Source organism: Marmota marmota, unplaced genomic scaffold, assembly GCF_001458135.2.
Source record: "Marmota marmota marmota unplaced genomic scaffold, marMar, whole genome shotgun sequence".
NCBI lineage: Eukaryota > Metazoa > Chordata > Mammalia > Rodentia > Sciuridae > Marmota > Marmota marmota.
Window position 1 is genome coordinate 52,730,321 of NW_025999968.1, and position 25,447 is coordinate 52,755,767.

Consider the following 25,447-nt stretch of genomic DNA (forward strand, 5'->3'; position numbering starts at 1 on the left):
AGTTGAAGAGAGAGAGAGAGAGAGAGAGAGAGAGAGAGAGAGAGAGAGAGGTCTTTTATTTTTTAGTTTTCGGCAGACACAACATCTTTGTTTTTTGTATGTGGTGCTGAGGATCGAACCCGGGCCGCACGCATGCCAGGCGAGTGCACTACCACTTGAGCCACATCCCCAGCCCCTTGGACAAGTTTTTAAAAATTTAAATATGATGTTTCATTATAGGTAGACAAAACTCAGGGTATAAGGGATTATAGGTTGAGTATTCGTTATCCAAAGTGTTTAGGACTTAGAAGTGTTTTAGATTTTAAGTTTTTTTTTAAATTTTGGAGCAATTCAAATCTTGGATTTTCATATTAGGGCTGTTCAACCTCTATTTAATAATGTAGAAATATATCAGGAAATATTTTAAGTAAAAGTAATTATGTCCAGTATGATCCCAAATTCCCATATTAAAATGGCCACACTCAAAAGTGTGAATCATAATTATCTTTGTCAGACTTGTGGTTTTATTTTTTTCTTTCCGCTATTTTCCTATTTTTTAAAATTTCCTCAATGTTCACATATTTGTAACTGGAAAAGAAACTAGATAATTGAGTGCATTTTTTTTTTCTTTCATATCCACCAATCTTATGGGTAGGCCAGTGTATTAGGGTTCTCTCTACAGGAACAAAATCAGCAGGAAGTATAATCATAAAAAGGGGATTTATTAGGTTGTCCTAAGATACCACATGCTGGATAACCCACAATGGCCATCTGCCGGCTAGAGAGCTGGAAGAATCAGTAGCTTCAAAGTCCAAGAGGCTAAAGCCCCAGAACAAGAGGGATCAACAAGCTACCCTAGTACAAGATGGAAGGCTTCTGAAGAATCACTGGCAGAGTACGCTTTGGAAGAGTGAAAAAGCAAGAGCCGATATCCTCAGATGATCACAGCAGCAATCAAGAAGTTGTTCAAAAAGAATGGAGCTTGCATCTGCTTCCTTGCTCTTCTTTTATTCTATCCAAGCCATCATCCTATAGGATGGTGCTGTCCTTGCTTAGGGAGGTCTCCATTTCAGTTGGCTATCCCACATGCCAATCATTCCTAGACACACTCTCACCCACATACCCATAAACCTCTTAATCGTTGGCATCTCTTAATCCAATCAAGTTGACAATTCAAACTGGCCTTTATAGCCAGCTAGAAGTTAAATCAAGTCAAGTCTCCTGAGGACTAAATCTTTATCATTTATTTTTGTGATGCCTGTCTTCAAAGTACGATCACGTACATCTTCTAATTTGATCATCCTTGATGTAAGAAAGGTAGGTAATTATTTTACAGATGAGAAAAAGAGAATCAAATTGATGGGCCCCAGGCCACATGGCTAATAAAGCAGTTACACTAGGACTTTGAATGACAAGACAATATGACTTGGGACATTGACACAATAATTCTGTTATTCTCAGGAATATTAGAACTTCTAAGCAGAAGTTAAGAGAAGTACTTGTACATATTTTTATGTGACTTCATTTGCATCCAGAAACAAAGAGAGCCCTGGGGAAATCTGGGGTCACCTTTACATTCCTGAGAGGCCTGCCATGGTTCCATGCTCAGCGAGTATGCAAATTCCATGGCACCAGGATTTCTGACCTCAAATACCATGATTCAGCTTGTAAAAATCAATCTTAGAGCACTTTGTTTTAATCTTTATTCTCTTCCTGGTCATAAAAATAATACATGCTTACTATTAATAAATGTCTTACACTACAGAAAACCAAAAAAAAAAAAAAATTCTCCCAGAATCCTACCCCTAGAGATACTTATTACTCTCTGATAAATTTTATTAGCATACAGTAGTAAATAAGTAGCATAAAGTGGAACCCTTATATACATTTGTGCTACTCTGTTCTTGTCTAAGTTTCCACATGGTTCTGACAAATAACTCAATAGACAGGTTCTCCAGAGAACTTTAAGCATTAGTTTTTAAAGAAGATTCAATCACGCAAGATGCAGAAAAAACTCTTTAAGGGCTGGGGCTGTGGCTCAGTGGTAGAGCACTTGCCTAGCATGCGTGAGGCACTGGGTTCGATTCCCCTGCACCATAAAAAAATAATAATAAAATAAAGGTACTGTGTCCATCTACAACTAAATATATATATATTTTTTTAATTTTTTATTGTTGGCTGTTCAAAACATTACATAGTTCTTGATATATCATATTTCACACTTTGATTCAAGTGGGTTATGAGCTCCCATTTTTACCCCATATACAGATTGCAGAATCACATCAGTTACACATCCATTGATTTACATATTGCCATACTAGTGTCTGTTGTGTTCTGCTGCCTTTCCTATCCTCTACTATCCCCCCTCCCCNCCATTTCATACATGGATTGAATGGACATATATATATATATATATATATATATATATATATATATATAGAGAGAGAGAGAGAGAGAGAGAGAGAGAGAGAGAGAACTCTTTAAGATTTTTACCATTCACTATTTAATACTGTCCAAAGTATTTTTTTTTTAATTTATTTTCTAGAAGTAGTTGGACATAATATCTTTATTCTATCTATTTATTTTTCTGTGGTGCTGAGGATTGAACCCTGGGCCTTGCACGTGTTAGATGAGAACTCTACCGCTGAGCCACAATCCCAGCCCACTGCCCAAAGTATTAAAAGCAAAATTATTCTTTAAAAAATAGAAAATCAATAATAATGAGTCTGACACAGAAAGAAAATAATTCTAAAAACTCAGCCCAGTTTCTTATCAAAATACAAACTCCTAAATTTCAATTCCAGCAAGTATCACAAAATAGCTTAAAAATTCTAATGTGGGAAATAATCACCTCTTTGCCATAAAATACAGCTGCAGAAATGATTCTACAATTCTTCTCATTTAAGACATAATGGATGGGAAAGAACAAGAGACACGCAACATGGAACAGAGTTCAGCTTTTGCAGCTCATAAAGGACAATTTTGATTCAACCTCCCACAGCTTCGTTTGCAATGCTTTCAAGACATCTTCCATCTAAAGAGTTGAAAAAACATAAACACAAGCATGAATATGGCTAAAATTATACATGGTTAAATGCAATTAAAATATACACTGTTAATGCAATTTTCAAGTTATTCATTATACAAAATAGATATTCAGTATTTAACAAAAACTATTTAGGGCCGTAACTTTAAATAAAATATAATTCAACTATTCACTCGCCACCATCTTGCCTGTTTGACCACAAGAAGACATTAACATTCAATATAAGTGTGTTTATACCAAGGAAACTGACTCCAATAAAATAGTGATTTGATTCAAAGCTATATTTCTAGTTTAATCATTTTAGAATACATACTGACTTGATTTTGGCATAAAATGTCCTCACTAGTTTGTTGATAAAGTCTCAGCTTAATTTACAGATCAGTTCCTCCCAAAGTTCAACTCTACTGACAACTGAAATACGCACTCTCTTGCCATAAAGGGCTAAGATCAAAACAGATGGCATTCTGAGTCTCACTACGTAGAGAATTTTTTCACTAACAGGAAATTGTTTGTACAGACATAAAACATTCAGAATAAAATTACCTGTTTTAGAGACTTTTCTATTTCAACTCGGCTTTCAAGATTAAAAAGCTCTTTATCTTCTGGCATAATTTGTTTTTCAGAGGACCCTAAAGTATAACTGAAGTGTAACACAGTACAAAGTTAAAACATGTAAAAGAAACAAATGCTAAATTTATGTCAGTTAATACTAAAACTCTAAGTACATTATATACCAAGTAAACAAACAAAACAGCTATTTTTGGTAAAAGCTTATCTAGGAAGCTGTACTACACAAAATCATGTCTTTCTGTACAGCAGCTTTGTCCAGATACTTCTACATATTCACTGTCCACAAACATTCCATTACTGGAATAAACCTGCTCTTTATTGAGTGGCAAAATGTTAGAGTTCAAAACTCTAAAGACGAGTTTAAAGACCGTGAAGAAGATGGTGGTCCTGAAGAAGCCACTGCTTTATGGTCTTACATAAATTTTGGAAATGTATTTTCAAAGTTGACTTTTAATAAATAATAATTTGTGGGGTCAACTCACGCTTTCCAAAATTTGGGCAGTTTCAACAGTTATGCTCCAAGTCATATGTGGCTCAACTCTCCAGGTCGTGAGATACTATGGCTTGGAAAAGTATTTATAGCAGAAAAAATGACCTGGTAACAGGTGGAAAACAGGCCCAAGTGTTGGCAACCAAATAAACCTAGACATGTAAGGAAATTTGATTCTTTTGCATTTCTTTAGTAGAAGTCTTTTATTACATGTAACAATTTTGATGTTGCTTCTTTTGTCAAATAAGTCTGCCCTTGGAAATCCTATAAATTATATTCCTGAAAAAAACAGCACTGTGGGCAAAACTGCAGAAGGCAATTAACATGCTGTTTATAAAATCAAATAAAAAAAGGAGATGAGGTAGAAAAACTAAATGGCATTTAAGTAACTTCTAAAACTATAAATAAACATTACAGAAAGTATCTACTTCTCAAATAAAAACAGAATCCTTGGCATTCAAATCCTCTCCCAAAAGTAACTTGGATTCTAAATGCAACTGCTCAGGAAAAACAGCTTCAATATTATGATCTTCTGGGGTAAAACCTCCTACACATTTTCTTTTACACAGATAATATCACTTTTGAAAGTTTTGTACCAACTCTGCTGGATTCAAATTTCACGTCTTTTATACCTGTACTTTCACAGACATGGTAAAATTCTCATGGATATTAAGGTAGCATTTGTCTGGGCCCACGTCTTCTATTCACATATTAAAACCAAAACAGACATCTCGCCAGACACTCCTACAGGCTTTGTAGCAAGGAACAGAACTTGTTATATTATCCTTTTGTCTAAGGCCTCTGAAAAGTTTGTGGATTATAAAATTTTGATCTAAAACTGTCTAGCTTCAAAAAAAGGGGGGGGGAGTTCAAAACTGCAGTGATTTAACAAGGAGTAAATGGATTAGAAATTCATAAAAAGAATACTGTTCTAAATTTTTTAAAGAGAAAAATCTAAGAAATTCAACACAGGGAATGAAATGCCTCAAATAATGAAAGTATAGGCACTTTCCTTTCTTAATTTGTTTCTCTTTCCTAATATAATACAAGTTTTCTTAGGCATGCTTAAAAATCTCGAGGGCAACATCTTTATCAGGATGAGTGAAAATGCCCTGGGGTCAAAGATTTACTTAATTTTATGCTTCCCATTTAAAAAGGCCAATAAATTGGAAGACCATTTAGATACCTGAAATTCCCTGATTCTGTCACTAGACCAGAACTGAATGCTTCCTAACCATTACTCTAAAGAAATCTTAAGTCTTTTATTACATGAACAATGTTACTTTTCCTTGTATATCTCCTTGTTCAAGACATTTCCTTGTGTATCTCAAAGAGAAGTAGACCATTCTTTACTATTGGAAATAGTTAGGACTTTGTGCCTCTACCTTTCCAGAACACCAGAGACTTCTTTCCTAACCAATTTTGAAATTCCTATTTTTTCACAAAAGTCTAGGAAGCTAAAAACTGAGGGAGGGAAGGAATGGAAAACATACACTGATCCTCACAACTGCTTAAAAAAAAATCTTACAAAGCTACATTCAATTTTTAAAGTAATAATTTAATAATTAATAATAATTTAATGCTTGACTTTTCCAGTGCCAAAGCAGTCAGATCAAAGCAAAACAAAAATTAGTGATTTGACTGTCAGAAATTATTACTTGAAAATAAATTTTAACAAACAGTGTTGATTTAGTTCTGATGTTTTCATATCATCTTCTCCGTAAACTTAACTGAGAAATAGAAGGAAACTTACCTTTCAATGGCTTCAACACTGAGGCAAAACAAGTCCCTCTTATAATCTAGATTCTTGGGAGTGCACCTGAATACATAGCCAAGATGGAGGGAGCAACCCGCACAGTACAGGGTCTCGAGAATGCTGTCATAAAGAAATGCCACCACTTTAGCAAAATAGCAACTCACTATGACCAAAACCCCATTGTTAAATCCATAAATGCTAAGTACTTAAGCTCTAAACTGTGCCACTCTGATCATATTGATTCATATACATGGAAGGAAAAAATGATGGTAAGATGCTTATAAGACATATTACACTGTATTCATCTCCAGGCACACTGCCTTGCACACCTAATGACACGGACATACAAATGACAAGAAGAGAGGATACTGATACCTTCTAGAATGTAAACTCTCTGTCCAGTATTTAGAAAATTAGATTGACTTTGGAAATATGACTAAAAGAGTCTACATGTCCTTTTAATGTCACTGTCTAACCAATAAGCCCACCAAGGGTCACTAGCGCTCTAGGCAAAGGTACTAGGCAATTTTTTTCTTTAATAAACCAGAAAATATACAGTTGTCAAGACTTTCAGGCCATCTGTATCTGTGGTAACTATCAACTTTGCCACTGGACCATGGGAGCAGCCAGAGACAAGACATAACTGAATAATCTGGGTTCCAACTAAGTGTACTCGCAAAAAAGGGCCCAGTCCATGGGCCGTAAGCTTGTCTAGCTTGCTCTAGTAGAAGGTGTTTGCTTACTTAAAAAGACTGCCTAAAGTTAATGATGAATCATAGAAGACTGATAAGTTGCAAATAATTTAAGTCTGGTAGAGATGCAAATGATTTCTGCTAGTAGAAAAGATAACTCCAATGGTTGCTGCTGTGTTGCAGGACATTAACTAGATCTGACCTAAATGGCAGTCCCCTCCCTCCCATCCAGCTTTGCCATGTTCTGGTTCCCTCGTTAACTGGTTAAATAAATATTTGACATGTGTTCAATATAAGTTTGTTAGAATTAACTTTCTTAAAACATTACACTTTGACACAGTACTTTTCTGTCAACCACAGATATCCTACATGAGTGGTTCACAAGTATTTTGCTTAATGATCCACCCTTACTTCTCCACATAACTGTTCCTGCATATGGACACTTCCCAACTCAGTTTCCACACATGTGAACGTACCCCGCTGCTACCATGCCAATTTCTGTCTTCTTTAAATGTGGCTTAAAATCCACTGTTCTCACCAAAGCCTGTCACACTGGTCACTCCAAATTTATGATTCTATAAACAACTATACTAAAACTACAGTCCCAACACATAGATCTATTGATCACAGTCATGAAATATATATCCTGAAAGATTATTACTTCATGAGCATTTTAACTCTTGCTCAGTATGTGAGCCAGTCATCATCCCTAAATACCTGTTCCTTCTATCAGCAAAAGGAGCTTCTAAGAACCAGACACCATATTATAGAGTGCATGAGTATTTACCTACAGATACCGGGAGATGTTTCTAATTACTGCAGCAACATATGGGAAAAAGATCAAAATGGATCACCACCTGATAAATTATGAGTTCTCACTGGTGATATAATTAGCTAAATAACATACCACTGATTCCATATTAAGCACCTAAGGGATTTTTTTAAAAAAGGTTTTATGTAAGAAATAGAAAAGCATCTACCTACAGTAAAATGGCAAATCTCATGCTACATACCAACCTTATAATAATTAAGAGGCCACCACTTAAAATTATCAAGCTTGTGAACTAACATCTAATGTAAGTGTCATCAGCCAAGAAAGAACACTCAGAGAAATCTTGGGGTTGACCTCAAAACACACTGATCGTTGGTTAAGACTGTTTTAACTTGAATTATCAAAAACAGTTTAGGCACCACCAGAGTACAAACAAACCCCTTCACATTTCAGTATGGTGTGAATATGGTTTGTTCAAATTCATGCTGAAATTTAATCCCCTTTTTGAGGTATTAAGAGGATGCAAACCAAGACTTCCTATGGTGTTCAAAGCTGGGACCTTTGAGAGCTGATTAGGATTAGATTAGATCACTAGGAGTTGGTCCCCATGATTGAATCCTGGTGGCTGTATCATAAGGAGGGCAAAGAGATCTACACATGCAAGCTCCCTGTCTCCTGCCATGTGGTGCTCTGTACCACCTGGCGACTCAGCTAATAAGAAAGCCATCACCAAATGTGGCCCTTAGATCTTGAATCTCCAGAACTACAAGCCAAAATAAACCTCTTTTGTTTATAAAGTACCTGCCTCCCGTATTTTCACTATAGTAACAAAAACAAGCTAAACCACACCTGTAGAATAATCCCAGGGGACAATGAAGGCTGAGAGCCACTATCACTACAGCGTCATCCTGCAGACACGGCTGATAAGTTTTTGTCAGAATTCACCCTTATCGTTGAACAACAATGTTGAAAAAGCAGTGCAGAAATCATGAGGTAATTTTAGACGAAGAATGAGTTAGGTTGAAAGATCCTTAACAAAGGGCAGAGTCAGAATGTACAGAGGAAACAGTATTGCCTCCTTCTAAAGCCCACAGTGCTTTTCTACCGTCAGCACATTGGTTGAGACAGGTAGGGTGGCTCTATCAAAAAATGCACACGCATGCCAAAGCAACATGGTTTTTCCAAAAGTGGAGGTACACGGCCTCAGTGAAACTCAAGACAATTTAAGGCAGTGTGAACAATGGGTTTAGGTGATACAAGTAAACAACATTAAATAACTCTGGATCACAGAGTGAGAAAATCAATTCCTTTTCAATTATCTACCAATCCTCATTATAAAAGAGAAGAAAGTCTGTTTGACTAGATTGTTTTTAACACGTGTCTCATACTTGCCAATCTTTTTAACAGTAAGAGAACAGACCTCAGGAACGGGTCAGCAATGATATTTTGGCCAGACCTAAAAATATTCATTTCATTGTCATTACCTTGATATTTACTTTAAAGTTATGATCAATGATGAATTTATGGAAGTAATATAAAGATATCTTTAAAAAATAAATTTAAACTCCAGTTTTGAATTAATTTAATGAAAACACACTAAGAATACAAGAGTGCAGCTGGTACACAGACATGGCAGAAAATGGAGAAGATGACATCAAATGACCAGACTTGGGAAGCAGAGATGACAGAATACTTCAGAGAGACCCAAGCATCATCCAAGCCCTTTCAGTAAATCAGCCCCAGCCTTAGTGAAGTTCCAACCTCCCTGCCTTGTCCTCTTCATCCACAAAGTGAAAAATGATCTGAGTTTTCAAAGTCTTAATCACCTGCTTGCCAACAGCACTATTTGTCACATCTACATATTACCTATATCATTATCAATGTAACTTTCCTTTGAGTAAATTTTTAAAAATTAAAATACATTCCTTGTATAGGATACCCTAGCGTTACTAAAAATGAAGTCAGTATTTTTAGTAATTAAAATATAATTATCAAAACAAATTTTAAAAATTAAAAAAATATATATAATTATCAATGTATGCTTCTTTGTGTACTACCACCTAAAATTATTTCGTATACCTCAGTAAGATACATTTCTCATTTTTGGCAACAATTATATGAGACAGAGCTTCCCATTTAGCCACTTGCAGCTGATGGGTGGCAGATATGGCAAGATATCTGTCCCCTCAACCATTGCAGTAGCCACACAGGGCCTGGGATTGCTGCAGCCTCAAGGGTTGGTTACTTATGGCCATGGGCAGCCTTATCTGTTTACCCCAATAAGCTGTATATATGTGTACACACGTAGATTTTCTTCTTTTTTTTTTTTTTTTGTGGTGCTGGGGATCGAACCCAGGGCCCTGTGCATGCAAGGCAAGCACTCTACCAACTGAGCTATATCCCCAGTCACACGTAGATTTTCTATATGCTCCCTGACATATAGGTAGCACCTGTCTTGACTTTGAGATTTTATGATAGAGATATTTTTATTCTCTGTTTTATTTCAATTCTCTTCAGCATCAAGCCAAAAGACCCATAAAGGCAGTGTCAGAATATGCCCTCAGAAGTTCAGAAACATCCATTTCACTATCTAAAGGGGACCAACCACCATCACTGAAGAAATGATATCTTTGAATGACCAATATTATACTGATTCAATTACCATGAAAACAGTTTTAGCCTAAGTAATCACTTGGAATAATGGGATGATGGAAGAGTTTCATCTGAAAATAAGCATTTTCTCTAAAGTAATATCACAAACATACAACCTTACTCACCAACCATTTTCATCTTTACGTTTGGAAAGCTTCTGCTCTTTATCCACAGAAACATTACAGGAAACACCTGGGAAGAGAGAAAGTAAAAACGCTTTATTAATGTATTTTGGGATTTTACAGAGGACTTCCAGAACAAAATAAGAGACCAAAGTCACACACACAAGGATGGTTCAAAACTCAATGTATAGGGGTCTTCAGGAAAAGATGGTGGGAGAAGAGTTATTTTATTCCCTTCCTTTGGAAATCAGTGACATTAACAAAATAAATAAAGTCAAAGGGAGGGGTTTCAATCAGTAGTGGAACTTGGAACAATGAGAATCTAAAATCACAGACTACAGAGAAAATCTGCCAGACAGAGTAAAATTGGGAGCAAAACCAAAGAAGTTGCTAAAAGCCAACAGATACACCTCCAGACTGCAAATGCAGAGCTCATTTTTCTAAAAATAACTGAAAGGGTCCTTAGTATCCCAGCTAAGTATCTTTTACTTCAACCATGACTTGGACGAGGCTCACAGCTAGACCACAGGAGTGGCAGAAGATGTTCCCAGAGAATTGGGGAAAAGACATCAGATGTAAGAAGGACAAAAGAGATTCTTAATTCCACCTGCTTCTACAGTCTACCATAAGTCAGTACATCCCACTTCCACTTGCCCAACTGCTCAGCTCAGAGGCTGGGGAGTCATCCTTAGATGATGCAGTTCTGGGGAGTACACCCAGCCCTGGTCCTTGGTTCTCCACCTCCTCATCCTGCTCCCCTGTATCCACTGCACTGCTGTCATGTCAGCCCTACTTCACAAACCTTGCTCCAGCCCCCAAACCACCAGCACCACCTACTGCACTAGCAGTACAGACCTGCAGTAGTGCTGACTGACCTACCACATTTCCACTCCTTTTCCTCCTTCAATGCTTTCTTTTTGGAAGATGAGGGAAGACAACTTATGATGATTAACCAAACTCAGGGAGGGAAGGCCTATGAGAAGTTTTCTTATAATAATAATAAAGCATTAGAGTTATCCAAGTGTTCTTCATTGGTCTCTCAAAGGGGTAGGGAGGTGGGTGTAAATCAAATTATCTAAAGCTAATAAACCAAGATATTTGTATATAGTTTTTAAAATTTAAAAACTACTGACATAAAAAACTAAATCATGAAAACAATAGCACTTTATATGTAAAATTAATATGGCAAAAAATAGAAAAGCTATAAAAACAAGACAAATAAAATGAAAGACTTAACATACTATTTCTTAAAAGGCATATATAAGATAAACCCATATACCAAAAGTAAGGGCTCCTACTCTATCAAAATTCAACCTGAATATATGCCGTTCTAATCATATAGTACTGGAAACAACCTAAACCTCTATCAACAGCCAGATTGGGCAGATCGACAACACTCTCATTAGAGAAATCATTGAAATGGCACTTGGGTCTTACTCAAAACATATAGCACACATTAACTCACTCACTTCTCACCAATACCCATGTGAAATTTACCCCAGTTGTATAGAAGAGGAAAGGAAACTGAGGCACAGAGAAGTTAACTAGCCTGCCCAAGGACATGCAGCTAATCAACGGCAGACCAGAACTCAAGCACAGTCTAGAGCCTTCATCACCAAGCCATACAGCCCCTCAACAAGGATACACTAAGCAGCTGCTAAAACGAGGCGTATCCTGTTCAAATAACATGGAAAATATTCAGAATATACGTATGCGGCAAAAAAGAGAACTGTGCCCATTTAGTCTTAATGATATGAATGTAATCTCAAGTCTTTTTGAACCTTTAGCATTTGAATAAGTGCCTATGTGTATGGAGCGTATCTGGAAGTTTAAGTGAGAAATTAACAGCCCGCAGATTCCCGTGGGGAGCAACCCGTACTGGTCAGGCTACACCTCAAATGGTCACTTGTTTCTGAATAATGCTCACGGCTGCTCATCCAACCGCTGCTCTTCTGGATGGGGACCCCATAAAAAGAGCCGTCACTCATGAACCCAACTGCTGGGGTTGAAGTGGCACCCCCTTTCTCCACAGAAAAGCCCTCTTCACCATGGCTGATTTTAGGACTCTCAGCAAAAGAGTCTCTGCGAAAGGGTCCAATGTAGATAAACTTCCTATTTTCATGTTGCCCTGTTTACTTGGCCACTGGCCGGGAAGATACCAGCACTCCAGGTGCTGGACATCCCCTTACTAGTTTTCACAAACGTATCCAGTATATAGTACCTTGTAGAAATGTGCAAACAAGGCCTCTCGCCTTGAGCTGGGTTTCACAGAAATGTCTACATTTTTAAAATAAGTTACAATTGGGCTCCATGGTAACAGCTGGGGCGGGGAGAGGGGAGAAGAAGCTCTCCCCTTCTCAGGTGTTGTCCTTGAAGAGTTAACTTGCCCAGAACAGTGAAAGAAAGAGCTGCTTTTATGTGAACTTCTGCAGACTGTGAACTTCTGAGCCCCTCCCCTTACACACTTGGTATAAAACTCTGAAACTCCCTGAACTCGGGGTTCAGGGGATTGATTGATTACAGCAAAGGCTGTGCCCTCTGAACCTAGCTGCAGCCAAATAAAACTGTTTCCTGCTATCTTCGGTGCCTTGCCTCCTTTATCCCTACAACAGAGTGAGCCTCCTCCTCCCCTTTTCCTAAGAAAGCTCACCCAGGGCCTCTCTGCTTTCCAAGCCTCCCTGCAGCGGAACCCTCCCTCCCTCAGGACGCCCAGGTGTGGCACACCTGGGAACCAGGCCCCAGCCCCCCAGCGCGGCCTGCCCGCACTGACAGCGCAGCAGGATGCAGTTGGTGTCCTCCTGGTTGGTGACCCAGCTCAGCGAGTCGCCCAGCGGACGCCGGCAGCCAGAGCACAGGAACACCAGCGGGGGCTCCGCAGGGGCCGCCTCCTCGGGAAACTTCTCGGTGCTGGCCTCGGAGGCGTCTGTGCTCACGGAGTTCCACATGCTCGCCCACTTCTCCAGCAGCCGGTGGCGGCCCGAGTCCTCCGAGAGCCGCCTGCCCAACAGCGACGAGTCGTTCCTCTTATCCTTGAGGTCACCCGCGCAGCAAGTGGAGGTACACCCTCTGTGACGATCCAATGACCAAGAGCCCGCCATAATCTACAAATAGCCCGCGCCCCAGAGCTCCAAGGGAAAAACGCGGCTGCGCCTGCGCGGGGCGGGGCAGCAAGGCGTCACCGGGAGGGGCCGTGGCCCAGGGGCGGGGCCTAAGGAAGGCGCTGCGAAGCCTCTAATGTGCATGCTCGCTGGCCGGCTGTGCCAGGCCGGCTAGTCCCTACGCTTTGCGTGAGATCATCGGTTCTAAAGAAATTAAAGCTGCTAAAATTGGCTGGATTATGAGCTTAAGAAGGGTTACTCACCCTTTACGTGGAAAGGACAGCATCACTGAGAAAGCCACGAGGCCCCGCGGCAGCTTCAGTGTTTAGTAGCAGCGGATTCGCAGCCGCCCGGGCGGAGGATTTAGGAGCGTGTAGGTGCTTTCTATGGCCAGCCCCTCGGCGAGATGCCTTGGTCCCCTAAACTTTAGCGTGCCTGAAAAGCCACCAAGGAAATTGTTCAACAAGATTCCGGGTCCCACTCTCACAGACTCAGGGTCGGAGACCGAGAATTCGCGTCCCCAGCAGCTCCTAGGGGCTGTCAGCATGAGCGCTCCCACGACGGCACTGCCCTGTCTGCTCCTGAGGCCCCACTTCCTTCGAGGTGGGCAGGAACCGCTTCATCACAAGCTCTTTTTGTGCATTGTTATTTCTGGAACAAGACCTTAGAAGGGCCCTGGGTCCCTCGGACGAGGGCAGCTTGCAAAAAGTTGGAGAAGCTGGCTGGGACCGGGGAGGGGCCGGAGCGAACCGGGTGGAAAGCGAGGAAGTGCTCCACTGTGCGGATGGGGAACTGCACGCCCTTGCAGGAGGCACAGACTTCCTCAGCTGCCCCAGAAAGCCAGCCTCTGACTTCAGAAGGCCCAGGTCTGGAGGGAAAGCTGGTGGGGAACCGAGGGACCACACCATAGAGAGCGCATCTGGGAGGAAAGCTACCCCCAAGGACTCGCATCTGCTCCCACTGAGCTTTGGGTATTCCTCTCAAGTCATTGCTCACTTTGCTCGATTAGATAAAACTTACTTCCAATTTTAGGGGCCATTAGCAAAAAGCAAAAGCTTTGGAGTCGGAAGTCCTGGGTTGCCCTACCCTTGCCTCCACGAGGTTGGGAGTAACCGTGTAGGAAACAGGTGGAAAGGCTATGGGCCTTCTCCGAGTCTGATTCTTCATGGGTTAATGGGTCAGTACTGCACAGGGTTGTTAATGCGGATCGAGTGATAGAATATGTGCATAAGGTAGCCCTAGCACACCATGCCATTGTTAAGTAGCCTCCAACCGAAAGAAAATGCTTCAAATAATTTAGACCTTTTTTTTTTTTCCCACCTGGAATTCTCTTCCCTCCTGCTTATTTTTATAGAGCCAAACCTGGCCTTCCTAGACTGCCGTCTTCATGCACAATGTCTCTGGTACAATATTGGCACATCCACATGAATTCTTTAAGTAAATGGATAGCAACTTGAGAATTCAAGGGATGAACTCTTTGGTTTCCTATTGTCAACAATTTCCCATGTGACATATCCCAGTAAAGCAACCCCTCTCCTGTATCCTCAGGGGATACTTTAAGACCTCAGTGGATGCTTGAAACCACAGATAGTAGCAACCCCTTGTTTTTTCCTGCACATACATACCCATGAGGAAGTGGAATTCATAGATTAGTCACCTGTAAGAAAATAACAATAACCAAAAATAGAACAATTTACTACAATATATAAGTATGTAAAAATACACTGTAATAAATGTTTTTTAAAACTTACAAATTGTTTGGTACTAGAATTTTCCATTTAATTTTGGACCAGGGATATTATGATTTGGATATAAGGTGTGTCACCCAAAAAACTCCTGTGTTGATGTAGGAATATTCGAAGGTGAAATGATTCGATTAATAGGATGTAACCTAATCGTTTTGTTCAAGTTTAAATGGACTGATTGGGTGGCAACCATGAGGGGGGGGGGCGGTGGCTAGCAGAGGTGGGCCTCAAGGGTTCATGACCTGGAAGAGTTCATCTTTCCTGTGGCTCTTTCATCTCGCTCCCTCCTTCTCTCTGCTTTCTGGCCACCATGAGCTCCCACACCACACCCTTCTGCATGATGTTCTTCCTCCTCTTGGGCCCAGAGCAATGACGTCAACCAACCATGGACCAAACCTCTGAAACCATGAGCCAAGATAAACTTCTCCTCTAAGTTGATCTTGTCAGGCATTTTGGTCACAGTGGTAGAAAACTGACTAACACAAGGGACAAATGAAGCCAGTAAAAGAAAAACTGCAGAGAAGGGGACTAATGAATGCCAAAGCAGGGCTGCATTGGTGACTTTCAGGGACCCAACACATTCACATTTCTGCCTTGATGGGCCCTTTCCTCCATAAAAACTAAATAAAAATTATACAATTTTGTACCTGTGTTACTATAATTAATATATATATATATATATACATATATATATACATATATATATATATATACATATATGTAAATTATATAGGAAAACATTTTCCTTGACATAAAAGTTAACTTTTTTCTGGTTTTAAATGAAATTAAGCTTCTCATGGGGGACCCTTAAAAGTATCATGGATCCTGGGCACTATGCCTAATGGAAGTATCATGGATCCCCTTGTGACTAATGGAAGTCAGTCCCAATGCAAAATAAATTCCTCTGTAGGCACATGTGTTTTATGGTGTGATATAAAATAATTAAGAAGTCTCGAAATCACTGGGGACAAAATGAAATGCTTGAGGATCATGACCTTGGATTGGTTGGTGGTAGCATCTTTCTGAACCATCTTTCCTTCTAGTTACACAAGGAAGGGATTTTGTCCAACTCCACCACAATCACCACCAATCCCAGGAATGGGTTCCCAGAGATTTAAACCATGGGCATGAAACCAAGATATGATAGAGCAGGTTCAGGTGAAAACCTCCTGCCTCTTTCTTACCCCATGTTAGTTCAGACAGGCAGGGAGCAGGGGAGGCGAGAGACGGTAGACCCAGCTATGCCCCCTTCCCCACCTTGGGCAGCTTGCCATATCGATCAGCACTATCATTTCTTCATTGAGATTCTGTCTGCAGCTAAAGTAGCTGCGGAACTGACCACTTCCTCAGAAGCCCTGGCAGAACATGGACTCCAATTCCCCAAATATGGGGGGTGTTTCTTTACAAAGTATGAAATGACAGTGGTGTGGACAGCACCTAAGAGAAAACCACGAGAGATAGTGCAAGAATCTGGGTTTTCAGGAATGAGTCTAGGTTAGCGGCCCAAACCACCTTTCGCTGGACCCACAGGGATACCAGGAGAGAAACTGCTAGAAGCCTGAAGGAGAGAGAGTTGTGAGAAGCAGCTCTCCTTGAGAGAACTGCTTTTCAGTTGAAGTGACCAAGTGACCGTTCAGGAGAAAGGTAAGATATTGAATCCCCTCACCTCGCCCTTCTTCCCTCCAGTTCCCTGCTGGAGCTCCCCATGGCCCAGATCCAGCCAGAGTCCAGCAGATGTGGAGCATGTTGATGTCACCCATAAGGTCAACCTCCCACAGTAGAGAGCAGGGTGCATGGTGAACGAGGGGCCAGTCACTGACCTAACCAGCTCCATTTTGCCTGTTTAACTTTTTTTCCTTCTGAGTTCTCCTGAATCATTCTCTCCTGCAGTGACCTTGGGTTACAGGAACAACAGGTCTCATCCATAAACATCTTTATGATAAGGAATGGAAGCTACTCCCAAGCAACAGTGAGCCTCACAGACAGATCACCCCATGATGAGATTGCCCCCCTAAGCAGGAGCAGTTAACCCATAACAGGAACGGAGGCTGCTCCCCTGAGCAGGACCAACCATCTCCTAATGAGAACAGAATCTCCCCCTCAAGTGATGACAAATTCCCGGGAACTTTGCAGAACCAATTCTGAGATAATAATAATCAACCAGACCAAAGCCTGACCAAGGTGACCTGCTTTGCCAGCTATTCAAAGCCCCCAGCTATGTAAACCCTAGACCCTTGCCTTTGTTCTCTTTGCTATGAAATTTCAAAGTTCTTGTTACCCCCTTGGAGACAAATCTTAAGTCACTAAACCTCTGTTGCTCTTCCAAGCACGCTGATAAATTCCTTTCCTGCCTTCACACTGATTATCTCTTTGGTTGGCATCTTGGGAGAGGTGGCCAAACCTAGTCCTTTGGAACCCCAAGAGCCAGGACCTGTGTCTAAAATTCTGGTAACAGGGAATATCTGAAAGACACCCAGAGACTGTCCTTGATTTAGTCCAGGGCAAGTAGAATAAGTTCTAAATATATAGAGAGAAGCAAATGTCAAGTCAAGTTCCATTTTTATTCCACCCTTTGGTCTTTCCTGTTCATCCATCAGTTACTCAGACGACCTGATTCAAATCTCATTTCTGGCTTGGTTCAGAAGCCTTGGTGTAAATAACAAACAAATTCTAGTCCAACTCAATGTCAAGTGCTAGCGTTGGAGTGGGGAGTACTAATAACTAGGGAAGAGAAGGAATGGGGAAAAGGGAGACAAACCAGATGAGGTCTCGACAATTTTGCCAGAAGAATTATGGATTCTTAAAAGTGCTCTGACGATTGAGGAAAATTAGAAATTAATGGCTGCTGATTACAGTCCCAGAGTAGATCTCGATGGCGTGGACTTCCTTACACACGAGAATGACAATAAGATGTGATTGCAGGTTGCTGGCATCAGACAGCTGGCTCTTGAGTACGTGGAGAATTGGTTGCAGCTGCATTGGAGAATCATCCGATCCAACTTTTTCTACTAGAGATATGTCTAGAAGGCAAATGACACCAGAGGCTGCCTTCCCTGACCAGGTGGCGCCAAGAGACTGGCATACTGTGTGCTCAACCCCCAGGGACCTTCTGCCACCATGACAGCCCTCCCTAACAGGATAAAATGCATTGTGGGAAAGTGTGGTTAGGTATTTATATCTGTGTTCCAGGAACGAAACAATAACTTACAGGAATATGCTTCACCTTCTTAAAAATTCTTGAAGGAAGGATGTTCTTTAAATAGTTAGTTTCCCTCTCCTATTTAATATGTGGAATCACAGCCATAACGTGATTTTTAGCAAAATCACATATTTGAGCTGAGAAAAAGACACGTCTCACTCTACAGATGAAAAAGCTGAGGTCCAGGGGATTCAGGAGTCACAGATCTAGTTTGAAGCAGAGATTTGTGCACATCTGGGCTGATGTTTGTCAAGCACATTCCTCCCCTTCTAAGAAAACTGCTACTTCTCCCCTCAACTCCAACAGTGTGGCTGGAGTGGGGCTCACATCCTCAAAGCTTACCTTATTCCCACCCCATTCTAGAGGCGGGTTGTGCCCTAACTCTAATGGTCAGTCGTAGCCACCAGTTTGAACGTGGACACAGTGACTGGTTCAAAGTGAGCAGGTCAGCAAACTAGCACCAAATCTGTGCCCACCCCTGGACTTGCCAGGTCCTCTGCTCACCTTTCCTCTTGATTCATGATCCAGCACTGTCATCAGATGTGTCCCATCTGAAGTGGTGACACAGCCTGCCATGACATTGACATTCAGAGAGAAGCAAGATGCAAGGAGGAGACCCAGAGTCATTGCAATATCCATTTCCCACCGCTCACCCCCCAGCTGCCCAGGCCACCTTCACAGCCTATCCCCATCAAACCCCACTGTGTTTAAGCTAGTTCAAATTGGGGTTCTCTCACTAAACACAGATTGCAGTATGGAACTGGAATCTCCAAATCCCAAGTACAGTGACCGCACCCCTAGACCACATTACTGAACTTTAATATCATACATTTGATGATGGCCTTGTCATTTTCAAAGCACAGTCTTTCGAGAGTGTTGATTTTGAGGGGTTGCAATATCACATTAGGAAGAGGACACTTCCAATATAAAATTCTTAAGTCAGACTCTCACTTTCTTCCAAGCTTTCTTGGGAGAAAGAAGGAAAACTCCCAAGTTTTCTCCTAGTTCCTTTCATTTTTCTGGATACCAGAGGAAAGTCTCAATTAGAGAATGATGGTTTTTGACACCTGTGCCAAACACAAACATTCCTGTTCACTAAAAGGTTGTTCTCCAAACAGACTGATGAAAGATGGGCATCATGATGGCAGAGTCCAGAACAACACCAGAGGTCCTTAAGTGTGACAAATTCAGTCTTCTTAAAGAGATTTGAGGAAATATTGTATCTATAGCAGAATTGAAAGATGAAGAAATTTGCAGAAAATAGAACTAAACAACTAAGAATTATAAAAAAGCAGGAGAGAAGAGTCATAAGCGTTCAGGCATTCAGTTCAGGAGTCCAACATCTGAAACAATACAATAGAATTCCTTTCTTTCTTTCTTTTTTTTTTTTTTTTTTTGGAGGGGAGGGGTGGTATCAGAGAGTGAACCCAGGAGCCCTTAACCACTGAGCCACATCCCCAGCTCTTTTTAAATTTTTTTTTTAAGATAGGTGTCACTAAGTTGCTTAGGGCTTCACTAAGTTGCTGAGGCTGGCTTTGAACTCAAGATCTTCCTGCCTCAGCCTCCTGAGCTGCTGGGATTACAGGCATACTCCACTACACCCAGCGATACAATACAATTTCCCAGAGCTAAAATATACAAATCTTCAAACTGAAAGAGTAAACTAATTGACTACAGCAAATGAATGAAATAAATTCACATCACGACAGCATTCTAAAATATCATTGTAAGATTTTGGAGCCTTAAGAGAAGATTTGTTGCATTGAGAATAGGGTTTTAGGTTTTGAAAAAAAAGTGATATGGCTAAGATATGGTTAAATAAAAACTCTAAGCTGATTTTGAAGTGGAAATATGAGAATGAACTTGTATTTTTAACTTAAAAAATAAATGTTTCCTAGCTCTCTAGTTGAACAGACCTAAACATTGTAGCCAGCCCAGTAACAATAAGCAACCCCAGCACCCAGACAGTGATTATTAAATCCCTTTCTCACTAAGAGAAATGGTGGATTCCTTGAGAAATGACCAAAACCAATGTTTAGGGCAATGTTTATACAATAAGGCTGAAACTTCCTGTCATTCCAGAAAATAATCAAATAAAAACAAACTACTAAAGGAATAACATGAAGAGGCACTTTACACAACAGTAAGGAATTGAAGCACAAAAATGTGTTTAGATCCACAAATTCATAACCGTGTTTTATAGCCATTCACTGTTCACCTTTGGAGGATGCTAGAAAACAATCATTTCTCTAAAACCTTTCAAAAAAAAAAAAATAACAGCATCTATAAACTGGAACTTCGCTCTGATCCACACAGCTGAATTCGAGAAACCAGCAAGAGGCGATGGGGGATTAAGAAAAACACACCCAGAGATATTGAGGAAAAGCTGGGATCATGTGGAACACACACTCTAGGAGAAACAGTGTCTGAAGAGCTGGCCCAGCAAGTTTACTTATATAGGGTCTCATGATCAAGAAGTTAAGGACTATAGAGGCATTGTTCTTTGTGCACTGGAAAGTGACAGGGCTAGAAACTTTCTTGTAGCTATTTCACTGTTGCAATGCTTGGGGCTTCCTGTGGCACCCAGGAAACCCATTGTCCAAAGTTTCTACTAAGCAGGCTTGAAGGTTACAGCATAGGTCAAACATTGTAGTTATCTTGCTATGCTCAGATTCCTCTATCCCTGGGAGCTGGCATTTGAATTCAAAGCTATGAGCTAAAGAATTCTATGGCAAGCACAGAATTCTCCGGTTTAACAGAGGTCACCATCTACTGGGCAGTTTTCAATCAGTGGCTTCCCAGAGAAATACCCAGGAGCAGTGTCACCTCTGTCCAGGTGCCAGTTCAAAGCAATGATTCATTCACCTCTCCTGACAGACCTTGGATAACAAAATAGTTCATGAGGAAGTGTTTGTTTTTTTACAAAGATTGCAGCTAATAAATAAAGAAGAAATGATAGAATAAGATTACCATCTTTACAATCAATGAATTAAATGATCTCAGCAATGATCATCACTTTTTAAGACACAATTTTTAAAAAGAAAACAACCAGACATCTTGTGTCTTCCAAGGAATGGACACCACACCAATTAGACTCTTCTTGATCAAACAAGGGTTCACTTTTAGTCTGACTTCATTTTTCAGGAAATACAGGGATGGGAAAACAGTACTAACACTACTGTGATATCAATTGTCAAACTCTTCAGGAAAAATAACCCATTTCTTCAATAACAAATAGATGCCGATTCAATGAAAGAATAAAACCAAGTTTTCCTTCAAAGATCATGAAGAAGACAAAGATGTCCCCTCTCATCACTTCTTTTCTACAGTGTACTGGAGGTCATAGCCAATGCAGTAAGACAAGAAAAGGAAATCAAAGGTAAACTGAACAAGAGGGAAGAAATAAATCTAAACCAATTAACAAAAACACTTCTAGAACCAATAGACAATTTTAGCAAGGTTACAGATATAGGAATAATATGAAAGTCAGTCAATTTCCTACTTACTGGCAATGAATAAGTAGAATTTGAAATTAAAGATAGATTGCCATTTCTGTTAGCATCCCACAAAATGAAATACTTAGAGCACTTGGGTGGACCATGGGGAATTTTAGGGCTGTCAGACTTTTCTCACTATATATAATGGTGGATACATATTATCATACTTTTGTCTAAACCCACAGAATAAGCTACTCTAAGAGTGAACCCTAATGTAAATTATAGTGTTTGAATAATAATGATTGGTCAATGTAATCTCATCAGTTGTAAAAAAAAAAAGTGTGTGTGTATAACAATAATATATATTCCTATTTTTTCATTTTTATCTTATTATAAATAGTTATTAGGATGTTCTTATTCATTTATTGAACCCAGTTGTTCCAGATTTGGCTGCTGTGATCACTTTCATTTTGGTGTTGGACCTCAGTCAAGGAAATGAACATTTATTTTTCTGTGTTGGGGAGGAAACCTGGGGCCTTGCCTACGCTAGGCGAGTTCTCTCCCACTGGGCCACTTTCCCAGCCCCCAAGTGAAGTTCAGCAAGCAGACTTTGGGGTTTGCCTTTCTATGGCTCCTTTTCCTCCAGTATGCCCTGCCCCTCCACTTTCCACCTACTCTGCTGCTCCCCCACAGGTCCCCTGACTCCTCAAGCCAAGCCCGAGGAATGCACTCAGGGAAACGCTCCACAGACACAAAGCTCACCCGGTGCAGTTCCCAGGCTCAGTGTGGCCCTCCCTTCAGTTTCCCTTAGTCTTGGTGTCATTCCTCAGTGTCCCCATATCATAGCTTGTCCACATTTTGCAGTTGTTATCTGCAGGCTGGTTTTTGGAATGTATACTATTTCACAACATGGCACACTGCTTGATTGGATTCTAATTTTGTGATTTTATATATAAATAACTTGGGATGGTTGACATAGCATTCTTTGCAGCCTTATGGTTTTTACAACTAAGGATTTTGTTTTTAAATCCCATGGAAAGTTTTTAATTTGATGGATACTATCAGCAGATTCTGATATCACAGCTACCAGGCAGAGCACGATCTTTGTCTTCAAACACTTTAAAAAACAGAAAACTTAAGGGTTACAGAAGTGAGTTAAAAAAACATCATAGGAACTTACCAAAGTAGATAAAGTTAAAAAGACTAAAAATAATAAATTTGATAAAGATGTAAAGCAACAGAAATTTTCATGTTTTATTGGTTACCTCTTACTGAGTGAGAAATCACCCCCATTTAGCTCTAAATCTCACAGTTCTGTGGATTAGCAACGCAGTTGGGCTCAGCTGGGTGTCTCTGGGTTGGGACTGGGCTACTCATGGCTCTGTGCTCAGTTGCATGTTAGCTAGGCAGCTCTGCTCCTGGCCGCTGACCGCACAGCTGTCCCGATCATCCAGAAGGCCAGCTCCTGCTTACGCACATAGTAACCGGGCAGGAGATGGAGAGTGTGGAAGACCTTTTAAGACCTTGGCCTAGAACTTACATGACTTCTTCCTCCCCTCTCCCCCTGTTCTGTGATTCAAACTGAGGATCTCGTGCATGCTGGGCAAGTGCTCTACCACCGAGCTGTATCCCCAGCCAACACAACTTCATAATATTTGTATGAGTCAAAGCCAACACAAGTCCAAGTCCAACCCATGGGCAAGAGGTGCAGAAATACTCTTCATTGTTTTCTGAGGATATGGAAAGTCAGGATGAGGGGGGTGTGTAAGTGGTAAAAGGTTGGAACCCTCTTTGTAAAACACCGCACAGAGTGCTTTAATTTGGGTGTTAAGTTTCCCCCAGAGGCTCATGTGTTAAAGGCGTGGTCCTCAGTATGGTGCTGTTGAGGGTTGGGAAAACTTTAAGAGATGATGGAGCCTGTCATTGAGGTGGGGAGTGTCCTAAAGGGAATCATAGAGCCCTGACCACTTCCTCTTCCTCTCTTTCACCTCCTGGCCCTAAGGACAGCAGCTTTGCTCAGCTGTCTGCTCCCACCATGATGTGGTGGCACAGGTCTTAACCAACCATGGACTGACACCTCTAAAATAAACCTTTTCTCTATGTAAGTTGATTGTATCAGGTAGTTGTTACAGTACTGTCATGGTTTGGGTTTGGAATGTTCGTCAAGAGCTCATGTGCTCATGTGTTGAAGCCTGGCCCCAATACAGCAATGTACAGAGGCGGTCTTTGGGGAAGTGACTGGATCCTGAGGGTTCTATCCTCACCTGTGGTTAATCCATCTGATGGATTGACAACGTGAAAGGACCGCTGAGAGGAGGTGGGAACCACAGGCAGGTGGGGCGTGGTTGAAGGAAGTAGATCTCTGGGGGCACGCCCTTGAGACTGCATCTTGTCCTGGGACCCTCTTTCCTCTCTCCTCTCTCCCTCCCCCCACCCCTCTCTCTCTCCTTCCAGCTGCCATGTGCTGAGCACCTGTGCTGCACCACTCCCTTCTGCCATGATGTCCTGCCTCACCCAAGTCCAAAGCAGTGGAGCAGCTGACCCTGGACTGAGCCCAACAGTCTTCCCTCCTTTAAGTCACGTGTGTCAGGTCTGTTGGTGACAGCAATGGAAAGAAAGCTGACTAACAGGGACAGAAAGATGATTGACAGAAACTGTGGCTTGCAAGACAGCTACATCTTCCAACCAGTTGTTAACCAATCGTTCACTTTTCTCAAACATCCTCATGTTCGACATCCACCCTGTCATGGATTCCCAAATCCTGCCCAAAGACAATTCCAACAAATTTCGTGTAAAGGCCTTAATTGGCTTTATTTGTCGCTCTAGAATTAGGCAACACTCTTTCGGTACAGCAAGAGTTCTGATGAGCTAAGCAGTCCTGGCTTTACACACAGGGCGGGGTTGGAGGGAGCAGAAAGCACCCCCCAGTGGACTGATTCTTTCACAGTGACTTTCTTGTAAGGTGGAAGACGGGGAGAAAGAACGACGGAAAATCTCTTCCATTTAGCTGTTCCTTAGTATCTAGTATTCTTTTATGATACACAGGTAATCTTGTAAGTAACCTGTTTTCCAAAGTTATCTGAGCCAGACAAGGCGTGATGACAGAATCGCAGTGGAGGGGGTGCTGTGGGGATTGCTGATGTGTATCTGGGGGTTCAGAAGAACAGTGACTATCTGGGACTTTGACTGATGTTTCATGGGACTGGGCCTCTATCCTGGAGGTGGGGGTGTCTCTGACATCTCTGGGCTTGTAAGTCAGATGCATCTATCAACCTGCATCAAAACTGAACTGAACTGAAACTTGGGAATTACTTGGCGTGAAAGGAACTCACCCCAGAAAACCAACCCAGACATCATAAGTGCACAGAGCGGAGGAAACGGGAGTCTTCTTTGACTTTTTCAAGGGATTTTTCCCCTGTTGGCTCTGGGAAGCCAAGAACTCACCCCTCCCCTCCCCGTCAGCTGAGGGGTGCCTTGGACAGAGCAGCCTGATCAGACCAGCAGAGCTGTGGTTAACTGGGTGGACGGTCCACACTCTCAATGCCCAGCTTAACTCTGGCAGTGTAGACCTGAATCCATAACCCCGGCAAGCGGGGAGATCACAAGAAAGGTCCCATAAAACTGTACTCTGACGTCCTAATTCCCCAAAACAAAGTTCTGGGGCTCCTCTCACATTTCGGCCTTCTCATTCCAACACAGAGTGTTCCTCTTAGTACCGTCTAAGGGTCTTTGAAGAGCGAAGGAATCACTTTAGAGGGCAGCTCTCCAGAAACTCAGAACTCCTCCCAGTGTGTTGGCCAAGAGCTGAATCCTGGGAGGTTTTTGTCCATATAAACAGCCTCTTCACTTGGGACAAATGCAGCCGGCTGGTTGGTTCCTGGGGGTTTAG

The 25,447-nt window shown here is 41.3% G+C and overlaps 1 protein-coding gene across 1 annotated transcript; it reads right to left on the bottom strand.

Annotated features, from left to right (window-relative positions):
• Positions 1–2,397: 2,397 nt before the first annotated feature.
• Positions 2,398–13,231, bottom strand: Mis18a (MIS18 kinetochore protein A). Its single transcript, XM_015478692.2, has 5 exons — positions 12,850–13,231; positions 10,083–10,149; positions 5,839–5,961; positions 3,569–3,665; positions 2,398–3,013 (listed from the first exon to the last, which is right to left on the bottom strand). Exons 1-5 carry the CDS (start codon positions 13,175–13,177, stop codon positions 2,933–2,935), a joined length of 696 nt encoding a protein of 231 aa, XP_015334178.1. The 5' UTR covers positions 13,178–13,231; the 3' UTR covers positions 2,398–2,932.
• Between the last annotated feature and the right edge of the window lie 12,216 nt (positions 13,232–25,447).